At 28.8% G+C, this 24,044-nt stretch overlaps 2 protein-coding genes across 2 annotated transcripts in view; one reads left to right on the top strand and one right to left on the bottom strand.

Moving 5' to 3' along the window:
- Window positions 1-4,458: 4,458 nt before the first annotated feature.
- Window positions 4,459-23,847, bottom strand: LOC105360708 (peroxisomal N(1)-acetyl-spermine/spermidine oxidase). The gene is made up of 4 exons (XM_011497690.1): window positions 23,764-23,847; window positions 15,411-15,722; window positions 14,690-15,230; window positions 4,459-5,431 (listed from the first exon to the last, which is right to left on the bottom strand). The coding sequence occupies exons 2-4, from the start codon at window positions 15,595-15,597 to the stop codon at window positions 4,618-4,620; spliced, it is 1,542 nt and encodes a 513-aa protein (XP_011495992.1). The 5' UTR covers window positions 15,598-15,722; window positions 23,764-23,847; the 3' UTR covers window positions 4,459-4,617.
- Agps (alkyldihydroxyacetonephosphate synthase) overlaps window positions 17,766-24,044 on the top strand; it is a 32,590-nt gene continuing 26,311 nt past the window's right edge. The window contains exons 1-2 of the mRNA XM_011497849.1: window positions 17,766-17,806; window positions 17,895-18,032. Coding sequence (XP_011496151.1) covers window positions 17,766-17,806; window positions 17,895-18,032 — 179 coding nt within the window. The remainder of the gene's footprint in view (window positions 17,807-17,894; window positions 18,033-24,044) is intronic.

The following is a 24,044-nucleotide window of genomic DNA, read 5'->3' as shown; positions in this document are numbered from 1 at the left end:
ACATACTGGTTTAATTTTGAATATACACATTCATGCACGTGCATGCAAAGTACCTAGGCACAAATAATACATATATATCAATCATAATATTTGTTTTCATTTATTTTATAGCCTATAAAAACTATTTTTTATTTTGTAATTACTTAAAAATTAAAAAATAACAGTATTGAAATTAAGTAATAAAAGTGGTATAAATTTTAATATATTAAAAATGAAAATAAAATAAATTATCTAATTAGCAGTTAAATCATTGAAATTGTATAAAATGTTAGTTAATAATTTTATTTTTGTAATTGAATAATTGTAGATACAAAATTAGAAATTTTTATGTAAATTTTTGATATTTATACATGTCAACATGTTACATATTAAATAAATAAAAATGTTGCAGTTTCATATAATTGTATTATGGTACTTATTTTATTAAATAATATATTAATTTTATAAGTTTTCATAATTATGTAACAATTTAAGTAAATTATTAATATTATTATATATTAAATAATATTATTAACATTAGTTTATATTATAAAGATTATATGAATCAAACTTTTACATATATAATATTGGACAAATTAATAATGCAATATGTTTAGGTTTGGAGCACTTACAAGAAATTTAATTCTTCGAAATTTGTAATTGTTATAGCTCGCAAAATCGTAAACATTGACTTCGAAATTTCTCGATCATTTTAAAACCTTTGCTTGCGAACATCCTGTAATGTTTATCTAGTCTCCACATAGTAACTACGGTAGAATTCTCGAACGTTTTCAGTGGGCATTATCTCTGACGTCATGTAAGACTTGGCATAGTAACACCTATGCATTGTTGCTAGCTAAGTAATTGCCGTACGCATATTTAAGGGACGCACGCGACAAGTCTAGCTCTCTCTCTCTTCTGAAGATGCCATGGCACGGATCACGGTCTCTTAACAGAACCGTCATGAAATAGTGATGTATCTCAACAAAGCCGCGACGGAACGAATAAGCCTTCAATTTCGTACACGTATTCAACAGGCTTGTAGGCTGACTGTAAATTTCTAAATCAATTAGTTTTAGTTATTACTCTACATAGAAACTAAACTCTGCCTTATACCAGTCAGTCACCTTTTACTAAATTTCCGCACATAATTCAGCAAGACTCTGCAACAATAAGCTAGTAAGCCAATAGTAAAGCCAATACATTTAACAACTATTTAAGTGCACTTAAATAGTTAAAAATCAAATGTTCAAGTAGTCAAGAGTGCTGATTGCATTCCAAGAGTGATTACGAAATAAGAAGTGTATTACCTGCGCGCTCATCACAGAATTCGGTAAAACACATAAATTTCTATGAAGTTAATTAAATGAGAAACCATTCATTGATAGCATAAACGCGCCGGCCTCGTACGGCACTGATGGTGCGAATGCACCTGCTCCGACAGGCACTATACGATTACAAAGCTGAAAGTTCACCCGCGAATGGTTGAAGGTGTATGAAAGGGCACCAGCTACAAGGCATTATTGCTTGAGTCAACTAAGAGGAAACGCGCTATATATGGCAAACGGCCACCTCACACACAACTGATCTTCGGTTAAGGCGACGCGCTTTCTGTAACACTACTGTCTTCGGATGCTGATCTCCAGATTAGAAAATACAAACAAATATAGAATATTTTAAATAATTCTACATAAACCTTAAAAAATAAAATATTTTACTTTACTTGCACGATAGAAGTTAAAAAGCAATTTATGTAAATAAAACAAACAATACAAATTTTTTAATAGGTCATTATTAAATGGTGACAGATAATGATTAAGAGATAATCTTACGTAATCGAAAGGCACTTTTTGTCAATATTTCTACAATGAAACAAATTTTAAAATGCTCACATGTTCTAATAGTTTCGGTTAATCAAATTGTAAACAAACATTATCAAGCGAATTGATTCCATACCAGATTAATAATTTTAGCTTTATCTGAATCTGTTACTTAAACCGAATCAACTTTATGTAGTAAATATCTATATTCATCCAGATACTATAGAAATATTTGAGGCCGATATCGGAAAGCACATGGTTCATAGACGTTCACAATAATCTTTTAATGTGTGGAATAGAAATTTGTAAGATTCCATTTATACTAAATATATTGTACTATGATATTATCTCATTATTTTATAATGGTGTTTAATAATAAATTATTATCTAATGATAATACTTATAAACAAATTACAAAACTGCTTAATGTTTATATTTAACATTAATATTTTATAGAATACAAGAAATTGAATAAAAAATGATAAATATAGTTTTTATTAATATATAAGGAATCCATTTATAAAAATATTGCTATCAAATATTTATTTCGAAATTCCACTGATTGTTGAAAAAATCTTAAAAAAATTTATAAATAACAAAATGAATATATTATTATTACATTATATCTTAATATATTAAGTTATATAATTATATTAATATTTTTATATTTATTTAAATCACGTTTCAATTGGAATTTTTATTTTATATATAATTTATTACATCGTTTGATTATAATTACAAAAACAATATTTTATCGTATGGAATATTTCATACAATATATATGTTAGAAAAATTTGAATAATATTTTTAATAATTAAATCTATTGTTCTATTATATTATAAGATTCTTCTTAAAACCTATGTTGTAATGTAACTTTATGTTTCATAAGATGGTTAACAGAAATAGTTGTCATAATATTATTTGTGGAAGTATATATTATATAATTGTTAAAAAATTGATTGGATATTTATTTTATATATTTATATTATATAATCTTAACAGATTTCATGAAGTCGTTGATATAACAAAATATTTTTAGAAAAATTGAATGTATAAATGTACATTTTGATTAATTAAATTAAATACATCAAAGAATTAATGAAATTTTATAGATCACCTTAAAAAACGCATTCTTTTACTAGGTTCATCAGTGATTACAAACCATTTGAATTATGACAATTATTCTAAAACATTGTTTCTTTACATTGTTTCAAATTATACGGAATATAAAAATTGGGTGGTATTGTAATTTATATTACAATAGCTTGCAAAATAGTCCATTTATAATTATGTAGATCATAAATTAAAGTAAGATAATAATAATAATATTTAAATTCAACTCAATCAAATGAAATTAGTAGAGATAATATTGCAAATTTGAGAAACATGATCAAATTATATTACAAGAATAAATATATAAAATCTAAAAAGAGATCAAATAATTAATATAAATTTTACAAGCACTAATAGAGTAAGAAAAACTTTAAGAATAATGGAATAAAAGATATTTACTATGCGTTCTGTACAGTAACTAAATTATAATAAAACATTAATAAAAAATATAAATCATATTTTATCAATCTTTATACATTTTTTAAACATCATTAAAAAGAATTCCTTTTTATAAAATGAAATTAAATAGGCAAATACAATTTTTATCTATTATAAAACTATAAGTAATATTTAAATTAAGTGAAACATACACATCATTCATAATAGTTTTTACCAATGATTGTAAATGATTAAAAGCAATATTGTCTTAATAGATGAACAATGATAGGATTATAAAATATAGTCTATCCAAAATTAATGTTGTAATTAATAATAATTTAATATTATATATATATATATATATATATATATATATATATATATATATAATATATGAATTATTAAAAGTAATGTAAAAAAATCAGTCATTGTATATTTATTCATTTATAATCAGAATGATATATCATGAATACTAACGGTAGGAAGCGTTGAACTCATAGATATTGTAAAAATATAAATAAATTTGATAAATTTAAAGATTTAATAGCAACAATATTATTTTACTAAATTTCTAATGTAGTATTATGGTAAAAAAAAAATTCGATGAAACTTCTGAATTTCATTCATTGCTTAGGTTGATTAAATTAATATTAAAAAAATGGTATATACTAGACTATTTAGGATTTAATTTACAGCTAAATTTGAAATCGTAAAAATATTCGTTCGTTGTGAAAGAATTGTCAAGCAAAAGATTTCACCCATATTATTTAGATATATGTGAGTTTTTAACATTTACATATTTTATTAGTTTAGTATTAAATCAATTTTTCAAACATTATTGCTTTGCATTCTCAGAAATACTGTTTCTAATCAGAATATTTACATTGATTTTTATTTCGAAAATTAGATTTACTAAATGCTTTTTGATTTAGTAAGCAAATATGTTAAAAAATTGTACATAATTTGTTTGATATAAAATAATTAAATCAATTAATTCACTCTAATAATAAATATTAACTGACATTAATACATTATTTTTAAATCTTGAAATACATTTTTTTAATAGCTCATATATCACCATTTTGAAATAAAATATAATTATTTAATATTTTAATATATATCAATTTGGAATAAAAAGTATATTGAGTTTATCTCTTATTTTTTACAGAGGCTTGATTGTTTAAGGCATATTTACTAGATATTAATCACTGTTTAAGGACTTGAAACACAATTTTGTATATACTCACGAGTATTATTATAATACTATGTACAAATAAGTTTGTAGATATTTAAAAGATTATACGTTTCGATGTAATATTATTAAAGCTTAATCCAGCTTAATTCCTTGGATCCAAGAACTATAGTCACTTGTACCATCACAATTGAGAGATAGTTGTTTTTCCCACCTCCTAGATTCAAGCACAGCTTGTGCAGCAGTACGGCCACTAAGATAAGCACCATGTACTGTACTATAAAAAGATGAATGCGTGTGTTCTCCCGCAAAAGCTATTTTAAGTTTGGAAGAATCTCCAGCTTTTGTAATGGGTTCTGCGAGACGTTCAATATCTATTTGGCTAGCACCCACAGCCATAGCTGTATAGGAACCACGCGTATGAGGTTGCGAATACCAACATGTACGAATACAGGTTTTTGGTGTAGGGACAAATGGATCATTCAGAAATTTACGTAGAACGTTGGTACAAACACGTGCGACTTCATCACTATCTAAACTTTCCATATGCTCAGCAGCTTTTCCTGATATCCAACCAAGTAATAGTGTATCCGAAATTTTAATGAATGAATAAATTTTACGGAACCAACTTTGAATGGGATCAGCAATTTCCTCAACAGCTAACTTCCTATCATCCCATAATAACATTATTTCTGAAATACCTGGATTCAAAAAAGGTCTGTCATATTCTAATATTATTTTATCAACTGTTCCAAACATTAGTTTGTCGATGGCCTGAAGTTTGGAAGTTGTTAGTGATGGCACAAATATTTCTGCAGCTTGTTCTTTTAATACTCCTAAAGGCAATGTACAAATTACTTGTTCACAATTTATTATTTTTCCATTATCACATTCAACTTTTATGGCGTCATTTGATCCATTAGATCTAAGTTGTGAATCAGTTTGCCATCTGCAATATAATTTTATTTTACTAATGTTTATAATGTATTTAAAATTTTTAATTCTAATTAAAAACTTATATTTTATTTAATAATTATTTTCTTTATTTCAAATAAATTCTAGGATATACTTGACTTTCCTTTACATTAACTAATTTTTGTTAATTATAGAATCATTATTAAAGGAGTTATTGAAAAATCGTAATCACAATTTCTTATTACTAATATTGTATCTTATAAACTGTAAGAATCAGGAATTAATGAAAATGTGGATTAAAAAATTTTATCGACATAAATAAAAATAAATAAGTTACACGTACAAAATATTAAAAATTTCTAATTTATTACATTTGTATTATATTTTTATAGTATTCCAATTGTATATCAATAAAATCCAAATAATTCAGTGTAATTCATCTGAGATAACTAAAGAAGTTTAAAAAATAATCAAGAACTTTTGTAATTGATATATTGAAATGAATTTCAAAAGTATCGAATTTTCATATATGATAAAATAAAATAAATTTGTAAATTATAGATGATGGGTGATAGAAAGTTAATGATATTTAAGAATAATTAGGATAGCTTGAAAAGCACCACGAATGTATTTGTGAAATGAAGATAGTTTCTCTAACGCAAACCAACTACAACTAGAGTATTACCTTTACTTACAGTGTTGAGATCAAGCACGATGTGAAACTTCTAATTCTTTTATCACTAGTATAAAAGTACACTTTAGACGCGATTATTTACTACTAAAAAAATATTAATTAAGCTGTATTTAACTAGCTATATTTCCATAACTGATAGTACTTCTGATTGTTCGTAGTTTCAATAAAAATTATTGATATTATCGAATTTATTTATATCACTATAAATAATAACAATTCAAGGCGAATAAAAATAGAAAGTATTAACAAGAATAGTATTCGAGATTGTAAGAACGCTTCCCAAGTCGTGAGATTTCTGGAAAATCCAAGTTGTTAAGCATCTGGCAAAAATATGTAATTCAAAGTTGTGAGAAACGAGTCATAAAGATATAAGGAAACCCACGTTGTTTCACATCTGGAAAAAGGGTATTATTATTTTTTTTTTATTATAATATTACATTCAAATATTGCAGTATATGGCACACAACGCATACTCTGTTGTCAAATATAGCTACAATGTAGCTCGGATAGTGAAGCAAGAACACTTCAACAAGTCCCCCTCATAGTGGGGATGCAACTAAGAGGCGCTCTGATTGGAGCCGCCAAGAAAGAGCTGATTGGATTGGAGACGTCAAGAAAGAGGTAAGTCGTAAAGACCACGCAGTGGTCGAAAGAACGCTTTAAAGAAATACGCACGCAAGGCGGAACCGCTTCTTTTTATAAAGAACGTTGTATAAAAAATTAATTCCACTAATCCGGCTCGAAGAATCAAACTTATAGAATTAACTAAGAAAACCACTGATTTAATAATTAAAACATATAATTCTTATTGCTGTTTATTCTAATTATTTTCAATATATTTCCAATTTAGGGATTATTAATCGTGATAAGATTATAAATGACCTTTATGTTTCTCAATAATAATATGGCGTTGTGGTATACTTCTATGGGAGAACCAGAAGGTTGTGAAGTTCTTGATCCTCTGGAAAAAACGTTAAATAATGATTTACTGTGGAAAGGAATGGGCTATAAAACTATTACGACTTTTTTGAATACTATGATTTGAGAGGTTATGGCTGTTTATTGTACTCTTGAACGATCACAACGGTTCTTGTCTACGTCGTGGTCTTGGCACGTGTTGCAGCTGCCTCTAAATAATAAGTCGTGTAAGTGAGCACGAGCTTAAGATAGAGGTTAGAGAAAATGCGCGCCACTGAATGGCGCGAATTGCTGGACTTGCGTAGTGAGCATGCGTGAGAAGTTTCTGGACACCAACTGCTTGTAGGTCGGTTTTCTGAAGAATTAACACTAATACAGACTTACTTGAAGTTGTAGTGTGATATTCCTTATTTCTCCTCACAGGCGTGAAAGTGAAGCTTCCATTTAATGAAATAAATTAAATAGTTCACTGAACAGGTCCCACTAGGAACCCCTTCTTGTTTCTTGTATCCAATCAGAGTTCGACTTTGGGCAGTGTCTGGGCGTGTGTGGAGTCGATCTCAGTTGTATTGATGGCACGTAAGAACGTGTGTATTAGCGTAGCTTACGTGTGGAGTCGATCTCAGTGCATTGATGGCACGTAAGAACGTGTGTATTAGCGTAGCTTACGTGTGGAGTCGATCTCAGTGCATTGATGGCACGTAAGAACGTGTGTATTAGCGTAGCTTACGTGTGGAGTCGATCTCAGTGCATTGATGGCACGTAAGAACGTGTGTATTAGCGTAGCTTACGTGTGGAGTCGATCTCAGTGCATTGATGGCACGTAAGAACGTGTGTATTAGCGTAGCTTACGTGTGGAGTCGATCTCAGTGCATTGATGGCACGTAAGAACGTGTGTATTAGCGTAGCTTACGTGTGGAGTCGATCTCAGTGCATTGATGGCACGTAAGAACGTGTGTATTAGCGTAGCTTACGTGTGGAGTCGATCTCAGTGCATTGATGGCACGTAAGAACGTGTGTATTAGCGTAGCTTACGTGTGGAGTCGATCTCAGTGCATTGATGGCACGTAAGAACGTGTGTATTAGCGTAGCTTACGTGTGGAGTCGATCTCAGTGCATTGATGGCACGTAAGAACGTGTGTATTAGCGTAGCTTACGTGTGGAGTCGATCTCAGTGCATTGATGGCACGTAAGAACGTGTGTATTAGCGTAGCTTACGTGTGGAGTCGATCTCAGTGCATTGATGGCACGTAAGAACGTGTGTAATAGCGTGACTTGCGTGTAGTGAGGTCGATCTGTGTGGTGGTAGTAAGCTGAATGTGTATAGCTTACGTGTTAGTTGGAGACAATCTGTGTATATTGGAGGTGATTTCTGTGTAAGTGGTGTTGACTTGTAGGACGGCGATCCGATCTTGATGACTGCTTGATTGAACTAGTAAGAGATCGAGAGCGTCAAGTGCAGCTCCTTAAATATTCTCGTACGAACTTGCTGCGCCGATAGCGCATCGGTGGCTGTTGCTATGCCGATATTTGTCGTGACGTCAACAGGGCATAGCCTTGTAGGGTTAATTTGTTATTACTTTTCGGAATTATAGTCGTATATTCCGCTTAAAAATGCTGCAATCAGTAACAGGCAGCATGATTGATAATTCATGCCTTCACTTCCACTTCCTTCCGGGTTTAGTCTTGAATATGCTAAAGTCGGGAAAATGTCTAAAGGTGGAGGTGCGTCGATTATTGGTTGTCTCTCCCTTCTCTGGGACTTATTGGTATGAGGGATACTTTAGGGCATGGTCGATTGGCTAGCGCGATCGACAAGTTTCGGCGTAATTGAGAACAATGTAAGTATTGTCTTAAGATGCCGAATGCGCACGTGCAGGGTTTTGGATTGCTTTGAAATTTAGGTAATGATTTGTACTCGATAGTTTACGTATATTTGATACTCTTTCAGACTTTCCATCTTCTTGGCAGTAAACAACAAGATCGTTTAACTGCATCAGAAAATCATGAGCACGTTTTTTGATTTGCGAGAATAAATAAAATAACTATCCACGAGTGTTTTCCAGATGTACTGACCTTCTCGAGTGTCCAACGACCGTGGAAAATTGTGGCAAGAAAAATGTTCTCGCAGTCTCGAACAAACGTTAAATATCAAGGATGTAGACATAAATAGTAAAGGCCAAGAATAAGAGGCCAAGGCTAGTCATTTCCTACTCGTAATAAGTGCAAAATACACACTCGCAGCAGTGCCAAGAAAACAGTACTGCACAGAGCACAACACAAGGCAAAACCTACAAGCTACCGCATGAGGCAAAATCTGTAGAGCGACCAAGGTGCAGAAGTACAAGGGGCAAGTTTAGTTCCCACAAGAGAGACCAACATGGCGCCGTACCCGGTAATCTGCAGATTAAGAGCCACCAAGAGCACACGTGCAAAGTCTACAAAGTAAGCAATAAACTGATAACAAAGCAACACTCAAACTACCACCACGTGCCACTACACGAAGAAGCGCTGGAATTTACGCCCTCGCACTTTTACGTGTACAGTTACCCCACCACGCGCACCACATAAAGAGAATCAGGGGATTTACAACCCTCTACCTATACATGTAGTGCACCTTACCACCAAGTGGCAGCCATAAAGGAACAGCAAGAGAGCTAAGATTCAATTATCAACTTAGAATGATTATAATGTAGTTTAAGAAGATAGCAATAAAAACCAAGTAAAATAAATGTGTTAATTATTGAATACATGCACTATCCCTTCCACTTACCCACAATCCTTCTACCAACCATCTGGAAGCTTACTCTAATTGTAGACATTTGGTCCTTCAAACCGGATACTCTATTATTAGACAAATAGTAAATACTAAAATTTTTAGCATTTACAAAAAATACAAAATATTAATTATAATGGACGTTCAAGAAAATTAATAAATTTTCTCTATAAATTTTTCCTTTTCCCTCTCTTTTAACTTTATTTTTTGTTTTTACTTTACTCATAAAAAAAATTCTCAAATAAAATTACAATTGTTTATGTTATCCAACTAGTGTGAATTACGATTGGATGTTACATTTTTAAGACAATCGAATCTTTTTATTTAAATATTTTTATTTAAAATAATTTTAATTTTAAATATTTACAATATTTTAACCTAAATAGACTAATATTGTCAAATATGTAAACAGATAATTTTCTGACTATGTTACGATTAGAAAAATGAACTATCTAAATATATTATCATAAATACAGAAAACTGGGGGATATATAATTAATAAATATATCTGATTTTATATAAAACAAAATTGTATTTTTATTTAACATTTATCAATTATACACATCTTGAAAACTCAAATAAATAGAAAATGTGGTGATGAAATATATTTTCAAGTTTTCTTAAAACAAAAATAATTTAATCAATACTTAAAAATCAGTACTCACATTGATTGCTAATAATATTAGAACTAGATTGTTCTGGATTCTACCAAGAAAGTGCTTCATAAACAGAAGTTAAAAATCTTAGTTGACTATGTAAAGTAATTATTACATATTTCATTACCAAAATTTGAAAATGTCAAATTAATCATTTATTTGTAAATTTGATATATTACAATACTTCACATTGCCAATGTATCTATTGTATCAAACTATTTGATAATACAATTTAAAATTACATTCATTTCAAAGATGCTCTTAATACATGAGGGTATCAAATACCTCAATTAATAATTTTTTAATTTAACGGATCATAAATAAACTACATAATTTTACTATCAATTTGTATCCTTACGTAAATTATCCTTAAACATAACATTATTTTATATTAATAAAAAAAATTGGAAGTTCTTAAGAAAATTGGTTGATAATTTGTAATTCAGTGTGTTTTGCAATTAAAAGATAAAGTGAGCGAATACATATACATAAGTAAAAATATATGAAAATCAGTAATCAATTAATGTTCTGCTTTTAAATAAGTTTTAAATTATCATAGTTTTCAAATATCACACAAAATTATATATTTAATGTATTTTATGTGAACTTTTTTTCTATTATACAATCTAATACATATATTATACAATATACTGCTGTTACGGATTCAAACAGTTGAAAAGCGGAATACAAAAGTGACAGAGATATGAACGCGTAATTCAATTATTTTAACAAAGCAATAGCAGCGAATCTTCCAGACTATGCCCTGTTGACGTGACGATAACAAAACACCGGCGTTTCAAGCAATAGTACGATAATATTTAAGAGCTGCGCTTTACATGCTGCAGTCAGTCTTTCTCAGTCTTTCTTAGTCTTTCTTAGTCAAGTCTATTAACAATTACGCAGTCATTATAACGTGAGCACTATTTAATCTTCAAGGTGTCAGTCTACAATCATCATTCACTATACGTTTTAAACATCTATTCAGTTATTTCACTTTAGTGTCAATTGCACCAACAAAAAATACAATTAAAATTCAGATAATCAAGAATACAAGAAAGAACTTACACTATTACAATTGAAGAATACAAGAAAGAACTCACACTACTGCAATTGAATAATTCTCTATCTCAATAAAAGCAACCAATAACACTACAATATTATAATTTTATAAGCAAATAATTTATAATCGACTTTAAATATATTACATTATACTTTTATCATTTCATTTGTGCATTCTTTTTTCTTAATTCATTATGGCGAGAAATTAATCCACTGAACTATTGAATTGGCAGTTGGAGCCATAAAAATAAAACATTAAAAATCGAACAACTGCGTAGTATAAATTTTATAATAATATTAATAAAATTTCAAGGAAATAAAAAAATGTTTAAGATTATTCTATTTCATAACAATTTCAAGTTTTGCGAATTATTAATAAATATAATATTAATATAGGCAAAATATATATTGATATTTTAACAAAAAAAAAATATATTAACATAATTAAAATACATCATTGTACTTTATTTATATACATTAAGTTCTTAACAAAATTTATTAAATAAGAAATAAAATAATTTCTGGAATTCAAGCCTAAAAAATTGAGCCGTAATTTGTTCCGAATTGAACTACCTAACAAAAAAAATAATTTATTGTCTGTTATAATACGATTCCGATACATTATATTTAGCTTAAGGCGTAATATTTGAATTACACGTTACAAAAATTGCACTGGAAATTTAGCCGCGTACTTTGTCCGCATAGCAACAGAAGAAGCTTCTCGAACGTACTAAAGCTTATTTCCAGAGAATTTACTAGAACCTCCAAGAATTTACAACGCTAAATGTACGCAATCGTATTTAAGAAGCAACGAATGGAGAAGGAAATCAGTCTTGTTGAATAATTCAAGTGAAATTAGTGCCAGTCATACCAGTAAAAGTTGAACTCGTCTAAGGGAATCCTGCAAGGTATATTCATTTGTTTATATTGATTATTCCATTATTGCTGACCAGCTATCAGTTCGTCCTCCGCAACGTGACGATAGTCGGACTGCATTGGGGACGACGACATAGACTGGTATCTCTAGGACCTTATTAATATACACGTAATTTTCGTTAATTAATTAATTAATTAATTAATTGATTCACCCTACACGTAGTTTTCGCGGCCCACGTCTACACTATCGGCTAGACCCTTGCAACTTGATTCTTATCAGACCGCTAAAGAGGGGCGCTGATACTGACTAGTGGCCCCGCCAAATTCTTATTACACTCGCGGCCCGCACCTGCAATATAGATCAGGCCCTTGCAACTTGATTCTTATCAGACCGCTAAAGAGGGGCGCTGATACTGACTAGTGGCCCCGCCAAATTCTTATTACACTCGCGGCCCGCACCTGCAATATAGATCAGGCCCTTGCAACTTGATTCTTATCAGACCGCTAAAGAGGGGCGCTGATACTGACTAGTGGCCCCGCCAAATTCTTATTACACTCGCGGCCCGCACCTGCAATATAGATCAGGCCCTTGCAACTTGATTCTTATCAGACCGCTAAAGAGGGGCGCTGATACTGACTAGTGGCCCCGCCAAATTCTTATTACACTCGCGGCCCGCACCTGCAATATAGATCAGGCCCTTGCAACTTGATTCTTATCAGACCGCTAAAGAGGGGCGCTGATACTGACTAGTGGCCCCGCCAAATTCTTATTACACTCGCGGCCCGCACCTGCAATATAGATCAGGCCCTTGCAACTTGATTCTTATCAGACCGCTAAAGAGGACGCCGATACTGACTGGTGGTCCCCGCGAAATTATTACTGTGGCATAGCGATAATATTATCGGTCACGCCGCAACGAGTTGGTTCTGATCAAACCAACAAAAGAGGGCGTCGACAATCCGTAATAGTCCCCACTACCTTCACGAGCCGAATAACGCTCAGTACAATTCTAGCGTCGACTCAAATGACTAGCCATTCACGAGCTGAACAACTAGCCACCAATTTGATCGCCGATTCAATCAACTAGGCAGTCGCGAGCCGAACAACGAGCCGCTAATTTTATCACCGAATCAAACGTCAAGTATTCGTGAGCCGAACATGCGCCGTTAATTTCTCACCGAACGTTAAGTATTCGCGGATCGAACAACGTGCCGTCAAATTGATTGCCATCAAGAAAGTCGCCAGTCAAACGGGGCTTTCTTGAAAACCATGGTCGAATCAATGGTCTAATGATTCTCGAACCGGAGAGATTCCTTTAATTTAGGGACTAAAGCATGTGCCCAGTATTCACAATTCACCTTTTAGACTTGCACTCTCAGACGACGAATGATATTTATAAATGTTAAGTATATTTATTTTAGTATTTTGATACTAGTGCAAAAATTCATTTTTTCTCAATTTGCTTGAAGCACAGTAGTTGTTAATAATAATTTCTTTGTCACAAGTAAATATTTTTAAAGCGAGAATATTTACTGCAGTCTTTTTTAATCTTAGACTGATCTTCGTATCCACACTTTTTAAAACATTTTATGGTCCGTGGATCAAGTAAAAACAAATATGATCTAGTTTTTAAATATTATACTTTAAAATACATTGTTCAAATTTTAACTGTATTGCATAATATTTTTAAGTATCATGTATGATGGTGCATATTTAAATTTATATATTTGTTTTAATATTGTATAATTATAAATATTAATTGCTAAAGCATAATTCATCTGTATTCTTAATTAGATTATTTTTTTGAAATTATATTTTTTACATAAATAAAATTAGACAAATTAATGTTTAAATTGTTTAATTTTTAAATTAATTCAATTATAAAATATCGTTCTTTTTTTAATTATATATACAATTCAAATAAAATTAATTAGATTAATATTGACTATGTATTATGAATAATATAATTACAGCTATATTTCATTGATAAACATTTATTTGTATTATAAATTAAATGTTAAGTAGCTTTTTACTAGATTTTATAGGCAATTCAGTAAAGATTAAAATCTTGAATTAGTAATCATATATTTAAGATAATTATTTTTTATATTTCAAGTTTATTCATAAATTGATATTGAAATGGTATATAAATGTTAATTTAAATATATATCGATTAAGTGATTTCATAAATATTTGAAAAACCGTGAAAAATATATACTAAAAACTTTAAAAGTTTTATCAAAATGTTAAAAATGATTAGAATGTATTTAAAAAAATTAATTTAAAAAATACTGCAGTTAAATAAATATTACCTTATTTTTGTAATAGCATGTTTAGTGAGAATTCTTTCTTTTGGTATATGCTTACAAATGGGTTCTAAAATAGAACTATAACCTCCAGGTAAACTTATATTACCACCTTGAAGTTCCGTATATGATCCCATTTCCATTAGATCAATTTCTTTCATATTGTCACATCCAGTTATACAAGTTTCCCTTTTGAGTAAGCAATCAAAAAGCAATTGTCGAATCTTTTTGTCTTCTGGTGATAAAGATGCCAAATATAGATTAGTTTCAAGAACAATATGTTCTCCTACACTATGAATTCCTTCTGGTGGATTATAAGAGCTTAAAAAATATTCCTCACATCTTTTCAAAAAGCATATATAGGCTGTATATATTTCTTCCAAGACAGAAAATGGTATTTGTTTACCATCTTCCATTGCAGCAACAATTTTATGAGGTCTTGATATACTCATAATACTAATAAGATCATTGGTCATAGCAAGTTCAAAAATTGGATTACCTAATACTCCATGAATCCAGTTGGCACCTAACTCTACTTTTTTATCTCCTATATGCATATAACATATTTTTAATTACAAATTTTATTTTCAAATAGGGAATTAAAAATGTAATTGTAAAATATGTTACAATGGTAATATATATTTAAATATAATAATAACGAATAAATAAGAAATATTATATTGAAACATGAAACGAAAATAGATTTAATTAATAAATAATTACTTACCAATATTTGTAGCAACAATTCTACCACCGACACGAGAACGAGCCTCGACAATTAGAAAATCTTGCTCTGCATTTTTCAAAAGATGATTAGCGGCAGATAAACCAGCCATACCAGCTCCAACAATGAGTACTTTACATGAATGCAATCCATTGTCCACCGATTCTTCTGTAGATGCCGCCATGACCATGTTGATTGATTATGTATTTAATTGTAAATTTCTAATCTGTTACTACAGTTCTCTGTTATAATATAATATGATAATCTTAATTTTGATAACGTAAACTGATGTTGTAATTTATGTGTATTTTTAATCTGTAAAAGAATTACAATTTTTAGCTATATAAAATTTTAAATAATTTCCAAAATCTAGAAATTTAATTAATAAACTTTTATAGCGTGATAATCCTTTTAAGTACATATCATATCATTTCATTATAACAATAAATATTACAAAGTTGTATATGAAATATTCCAATTATTACAATTTGTAATTGCACTATAAGGCGTGAATGCGTATAGTAACATGCAATTAATAATACAACAGAATGTTATAATGTTAAGCATTTTGAAGTACTCAAGAATTAAGAATCATTAAAAATATTATTATATAAATCTATAAAATATAACGAAAAAAACTAATTCGAATAGCTAATGTAATCAGCATAAATTGTTCAATTCACCTCTTAATTTTTCATTACTTTTATATTAGATTGATACACGAATGAATTCGGAATATTTTCGAAAACTTTGCAAATTATGAGTTACGCACATCTGAAAGAATATCGTTCGTTTGTCGTTCATTCATTTTAAATATATTTAAATATATATACTTAAGTACTTTCAATAAAATAGAGCAGACACAAAAAATGCATTATAAGTACTTGATTAAATAAATTAAAATAACGAAGGACTAGCAGTTGAGTATTTCAGTTATATTGAATTATTTTTTTGTTCGTTATTTATAAATACAAAAATTTAATGATTATAAAAATTAAAAGAAAAATTATTATCAAAAATTTTGATTGAAGAAAAAGGAAAATGATAATTATAATAAAATATGCAATCGCTTCCAATACTATTAAATAAATAATTTCATTTTTAGATTTAAATAAAATACAAACTAAAAATGTATATTATAAAAAGTAAAAAATATAAATGAACAAATGGTAGCCTTTCGCTATTTTAATTTATAATATTTATAAAGAACAATATAACAACACATTGAATTTCAAATTTTAATGTCCTTCATTACAGTGTTATATAAATATTGTATTTGAAATTACGGACATATTCAACCTTAATTTAAAAATAATACCTTGAGTACTTCTATAGGTAAATATATTCATTTATATACTTAATTACAAATTATTTATGTTAAATAAATAGAAAATTAATTTTTACATTTTGTTATTTCATACTTTGTTACTTCATAATTAAAAAAAAAAATTAATTAACAGGACTATATACTATAATAATGATGGGAAAATTGCTTGAAAAGATGTACAAAGTTTTCCTCCCTACATTTTACATAAGTAGATAATATATTGATGAATTTTAAATATTGTATAAAAAGCCGGTAAAATATAGAATATTAAAATTGCATTGCAAAATTGCAGAATAGAAACATACAGTAAAGAATAACATATTAACTATATACAGTAATTTTGCAATAATATTTTATTATTTAGTAAATTATTGGTATATTAGACTGTAATTTTAAAACATAATAGTCTGAAGGAAAGTGAACAATAAAATTAATAACTAATGAAAAATAATTAAATATTTACATTAAAGACAAAATTCAAATAAGATAAAAGAGTTTAGTATATTTTTGCTAAGATTTGTTACATTTATGTAATTCAAAACTTATCATTCAATGCTTTTATATTTATATTTTTATTGAATAACTATTATTAATATTATCAATGTTATTAATATCTATTTACTATAAAATAAAAATTATTTATCAATCATTTTCTATTATCCATATATAATATCATACCAAATTGTGTCAGATAAAAGTGTTAAGTTTTAATTTCGACTTTTTTAAAATATATATTTGATTTTGAATTAATTTTTTTATAAAGTAATGAAGTAAAACAAGAAATGTCTATAAATAATAAATTATAAATATTTATAAAGATTATTTACGAATCACTTAAAAACTTTTGTTACGAATTTCAGCAGTTTTTAAGCGGAATAAAAAGTGGGAGAGGTATGAGCGCGCGAGCATTTGTTTTGTAAAAAATGACTAACGGACTCAAAGAATGCTTATAACAGAAAAACTCGAATATACTACTATAATTGCAAAAGTAATAACAAATGAACTCTACGAGACTATGCCCTGTTGACATCATGACAAATATCGGCATAGCAACGACCACCGATGTCATGCTGCACATGACGCTCTCGATCTCATACTAGTTTAATTAAGTAGTCATCAAGATCAAATCGCCGTTCTACAAGTCAACGCCATTTACACAGAGATTACCTTCAATTCACACAAATCACCGTCCTACAAGTCAACGCCACTTGCACAGAGATCACCTTTAATTCATACAGACCGCCCCCACCTACAGAGATAGTCTCCCAATACCATCACACGGATCGAACTCACTACACGTAAGTCACGCTATTACACACGTCTTTACGTTCCATCAATGCACCGAGATCGACTCCACACGTAAGCTGCGCTATTACACACCTTTTTACGAATCACTAACACACGGCTCTGTGAACTAAGTAAGCAGCAATACCTAGACCACGGCATCATTGCCATTCATCAGTGACGTCACACACCAACGCCACCAGCCACGCCTCTCCAGATTATCGGTAGAGGCAACGGTGGCATCAATTCTCCTCAACAGTGACGCCACACACCAGCGCCCCACCCAGGCCTCTCCAGCGTATCGATAGCGGCAATCGTTGGCCTCAACACTCACCTATCACACCGTGACCCTCTTCACGGCATCATCATCCTTTATCAGCGCATCTTACACTACCACGAATCCTAATCACAAGTAGGAGAGTCACGCACCACACTCAAGAATACACTTATAAGATTATCATCACTCACATCACCTGAAGAAACTCTCACCCATTCATTGTATCATTCATTCAATCTCACCTCAATAGACCACTGATTATTTATTATATCATTATATTCAATAAAAGGAAAACCAACTCATACAAAGGCAGTATTGAATTATTGCATTGTCCATTCCACTTGCCAGCAAGCCTCCCTTCATCATCTCAGGGAAGCGTTTAGTAGTTATAACTTTATATTAATTAATAGTCTGATTTAACAGTATAAATACGTGATAAATCAATCGTTAAGAATAACTTTAAATTTTTTTATTTAAATTTAATTGTTTATATTAAAAGATACATAAAAACTACTAAAAGTTGATATTTCTTCAATGAAATTATTTAGTGAAATATGTAGTAGCTAAATATTATCATGAGTTTCATTTATAGAGATTAAGTTAAAGGTTACTTTAGGTACCTTCTTATATACGATATCCATATATTAGATTAGAAATTTCTGAGTTATGTACTGTCTGGGATCAGACTAAAAACCTCCCTGAGATGGTGGATGGAGGTTTGCTGGCAAGTAGAAGGGACAATGCAATAATTCAACACTGCCTTTGAACGTAGTGCTTTTCCCTTTATTGAATATAAATGTATAATAAATCGTCAGTGTTCTATCGATGTAGAATTAAATATATGATACAATGAATAAAGAAGAGTTTCTTCAATTAATATGAGCGACAAGAATCATGTAAGTGTATTCTTGATGGCTTGGTGCTTGATTCTCCCACTCGTAGTTATGAACTCGCAATGGTAGTGGGAGATTCGCGCTGATAAGGGGCAGCGATGGTGCTGCCTTTGCCGCTGTCGATGAGAGCTATAGCGGTTTGAGTGGGGGGCGCCTGTGTGACGTCACTGATGCGAGGCAATGATGATGCCGTGGCGAGAGTTGCGCTGTAAGGGGGCAGCGATGTTTCCGCCTTTGCCGTTGCCGATAAAAGCTGTAGCGGCCTGTGTGGGGGGCGCTTGTGTGACGTCACTGATGCGGGGCAATGATGATGCCGTTGCCGCTTGCGAGATGTACGCTGAAGCGATCTAGTGGAGGGGTGATATCCGCGTCACGTTCTGCTTGACACGTGGGAGTATTCCTCGTGCCGTGTACCACTTATTAGTATTGCTGCTTACTTAGTTGATGGGAGCCGTGTACTAGTAATAGCGTAGCTTACGTGTGTGGAGTCGATCGCAGTTGCATTGATGGTACGTAAGAACGTGTGTAATAGCGTGGCTTACGTGTGTTGAGGTCGATCCGTGTAGTAGCGTTGGTAGGCCGTGAGCTTGGCTTCCGTTGATTCTAGTCGATCTCTGTAGTAGTAGTAAGCCGAATGAGCTTGGCTTACGTATGATATGGAGTCGATCTGTGCAGCTTTGGATGGCCGAATGAGCGTGGCTTCCATTGAGCAGGAGTCGATTTGTAGAATGTCGATCCGATCTTGATGAATGCTTGACTGAACTAGTAAGAGGACGAGAACGGCACGTGCAGCTCCTTAAATATTCTCAGACCAACTCGATCCGCCGATAGCACATCGGTGGCTGTTACTATGCCGCTATTTGGCGTAACGTCAATAGGGCATAGCTTTGTAGGGTTCACGCGTTAATACTTCTCGGAATTATGGTCGTACATTCGACTATTTTGCGTTGTGAGGCTTTTCGAGTTCGCAGAATTGTTTATGACTCGACGCAAGTTTTTCTAACTAAACATAGGTGACTTTACCTCTCCCACTTTGTTTACCGTGTAAAATTGCTGCAATCCGTAACATGTACCTTTACTTATGTAACTTATTTCTTATAAACTTATTTTCTTATGAAAAGTAAAACACTTTATATTATTGGTGTAACATAAAATACATATATAATATAAAACACTTTATATTATTTGTTATTATGGCAAGAATTACATATATATAAAGTTCATATAAATACAGAGGTTAAATAATCAATTAAGTATATATTACAATATATTTTCAATAAATATATCAATATAACTAGTTACAATAGTTTACACTAGTGTTTTGTTGTTTACTGTAAATAACGATGTTGTAATGTAAGATAGCTAAGAAGAAGCTGTAAAGTTAAATTAGTTATATAATAAACATATGAAATGCAATATATTATAATTGTTTAAATTAATAAAGCAAATAAATGAAATAAAAAAGTGTCTAACACACAGGTAAAATATATTGTAGTAAATCATTCTTTTCAGTATAAAAAAAATTCTTTTTCGAAGTTTAATTATTCTGTTGCTTGATAAAGAAATGGTTGTTTATTTCGTTGACTTAAAATAAAGTATAGGTATTTTTGTTTACTATTGGTTCGATAATTGTTATCTAGTTAGAAGGTCAATGAGTAATATAAATTGTAAAATCTTTTTTCAAATATAAAGCTGTCACCTATTTGCAGGTCAACAATCTTTAGAAATGGATAGATAAATAATAAATATATGTTATTAAAAAATGGATAGTAATACATGAAAATGTGATAGTCTGAAAAAATGTAATTGAAAAATAATTATTCTTCTGATAATAGACATACTATTTTTTATTTATTTATTACTATTATTATTAATTTTAATTTTATTGAATTATAATGTGTTTTATTTGCGTAATTTTAATTTGATTTTAATATGATTTTGGAACTAAATTTTTATATTACTTATAATTCTGTAAAGTTAAAATAATTGTTAAGTACAAAGAGTTTTATTTAATGTATCCCAAAATAATTTTAATAATTCAATTTTTATTCTGTTTAATTGCTTATCTGATTTTACTGATATATTTTTATTGTTTAAATTGATTTATGTTTGTAATAAATCATAAAAAGATTGAAAATAATTTTTTTCGTAAATGGGAAATATATTTTGTTTATTGAATTTAACAAAAATTTTTGTATTTTTAATATAAATCACTGCATAAAAATAGATATTTACAATTTATAATATTTATTAGTTATTAAATTGCAATGCCTGATTTCATTTTCTTTTATATTCTTAATGAAATTTAATATTACTATAAGTTTGTGAAAATATATCTTATCCTTCAAAAATATAAATCAGAATAATTTAAATGGCTTATTACAAAATGTTATCAAGTTCAAATTTAATCGATATTAAAATTTTAATTCAGTTTATATGAAATTTGCTCATTATTTTTAAATATAATCAAAACAGGTTCAAACATTTGAATTATAGATAAGCTTGATATATAACAATAAATAAGTTTATATATAAAAAAAATATATAAAAATCATGTATAATATTTACAACTAATTTTTAAGTATATTATAAGTTAAGTAAATTTATTTAAAAGATCATTATTAAAGAATTTTTTTATTTATTGAAGTACAATTTACAGAAATTAATTTAATGATGCACTCACTTTTAATTATTATATCATTGTTAGAATATTTTAAAAATGAATGCACTTTAATGAAACAGACATGAATTAATTATTTTAATATTGTTTTATTTATATGCTATGTTGTTATTATATTGTTTATAAAAAATATTTTCTTAAAATATTGATATTTATTTCTTTTTTCTGTACTATTTTTGTAAATATTATTTATAAATATTTTATATTCATTTACATGTATTCTATACAGTTTCTTGGTAATATATCTGCATTTTCATGTTGAAATAACTTTATACATAACTTTAAATTTGTATTTGTAAAGGATTATTTGTTATTGTGTTATAATGCAAGTGAGGTTTCTTTAAGATTGGTTACCATATAAGGGAACAATGTCTGTTGTGATATCTTGATAACATTAATCGATGCATAATATTAAAAATGTGTTAATAATAAAGTATACAATAGTTGGATAATTTTATTAAAATTTTATAATTTAATTAATATGTGAATAATGTATAAGCTTTAAAAATTGTTATTTGGAAATATACTTATGAAAAATATTTGATGGTCCATTTATTTTAATTAATTTTTTGGTTTAAGTTTAAAATAAGAATTAATTAACGACAAATATGTGCTGTATATTATAAGTATTATCATAGAAAATAAAATATTCTACATTATTGCAAACTCAATTATATGTAATTCAATTATTGTTTTATACTACTTAATAATAGATGATTTATCTTGTTGATTTGAAGATGAGTGAAAATGCTCAATGTTGTAATTATGTGAATTATTGCTATTTGATTATGTAGACAAGTATTGATAATAACTTGTATTATGTATATACAAGTGATTTTTTGCTTTTCAAATGATCACTCACTTATAGGTAACTTAAGTTGCAAAAAAAAAATTCTATATTGAAAAATGCTGGTGATACTTAGTTTTACATTATAATACTTTTTAAGTTTTATGAAATTATAAACTTATTATTATATCAGTAAAAAACAATCATTTAATCTATAATAAATTAAAGAATCAACTAATATAATATAATAAATTGTGGAAGAAAAATTTAGAATATTTTAAGATCCCTTAATTTATTTATTTACGTTTGTTTTCCTATTATAATTTAACCTAATAGAGTAATAAACTGTTCAAAATTTGATTACAAGTGTGTATGGATGATGATATGATTATTCTAATTATAAATATTTTATTATATTATAGCATATGAAATATACCTTATTACCTTATTAAAGTGTGCTATTTCATACATGTACATTAATACTTATAAAAATAAAATTTACAATAGATTAAAAAGAAATTACTATAAAATATTACCAAAATATGTAAACTGAATTTTGTTTTAAAAATACATAATTAATATTTTATTTGCTTTATTTAAAATTTTGTATTTTATAATCAATACAAAATGCATATAATAACAATTATAATTTTATCCAGATATAATCCATTAATTTTAATTAAATTAATTATTTATATACACATACATAATAATTGAATGGTTTATGTAAAAATGTAGTATAATATGCATTTAAAAGTATATATGAATTTGAAAATAATAAAAAATTATTAATGTTTTGATAATAAAGGAAAGCTCATATCTTTAAAAGTTTACAAAGAACTAAGTAGATTTGTAATAATATAGGTAATTAGAAGATTAATTTCAATATTAATAAATAATTATTGTTTATATATATATATATATAACAAATAATATAATAACAAATCTAAGTGATGTGGTGTATGTATATATATGTATGTATGCTTATATATATAAACAAATATTTTTCAAAATGATAAATATATATAATAATATATATATATAATTATTTATTATATGCTAAATAAGTTCTTAATGTTATTATGTATAGTTAGTATATAATATTTACCATTTTAATGATGAATTTGATATTTTTAATAATTAGTAGGAACTACACATTACTAGATAGAAGATGAATTCAATAGTCTATAGAATTTAGTCTGTTCACAGTCATGAAGAAGCACTATAATTATTATAATTATATTACTGCTTGATATTATTTCTTATTTGTTTCATAGAGAAAGTAATTTTGAACTTTAAGTTATCCTATGATTTAATCTTCAAATTTGAGAATTTGAAATTAAACTAACACACGCTATGTAGTAATTATTAGCAATAATTGATCTAACA

Source organism: Ceratosolen solmsi, unplaced genomic scaffold (assembly GCF_000503995.2).
Source record: "Ceratosolen solmsi marchali unplaced genomic scaffold, CerSol_1.0 scaffold47, whole genome shotgun sequence".
Lineage (NCBI taxonomy): Eukaryota > Metazoa > Arthropoda > Insecta > Hymenoptera > Agaonidae > Ceratosolen > Ceratosolen solmsi.
This window is presented reverse-complemented; position numbering and strand designations above follow the sequence as displayed.

Coding starts and splice junctions, on each gene's coding strand:
- LOC105360708 (XM_011497690.1), bottom strand. CDS start 15,597: ATGGTCATGGCGGCATCTACAGAAGAATCGGTGGACAATGGATTGCAT. Junction 15,231..15,410: donor AATTGTTGCTACAAATATTG/GTAAGTAATTAT, acceptor ATATGCATATAG/GAGATAAAAAAGTAGAGTTA. Junction 5,432..14,689: donor CATGCTATTACAAAAATAAG/GTAATATTTATT, acceptor ATTATATTGCAG/ATGGCAAACTGATTCACAAC.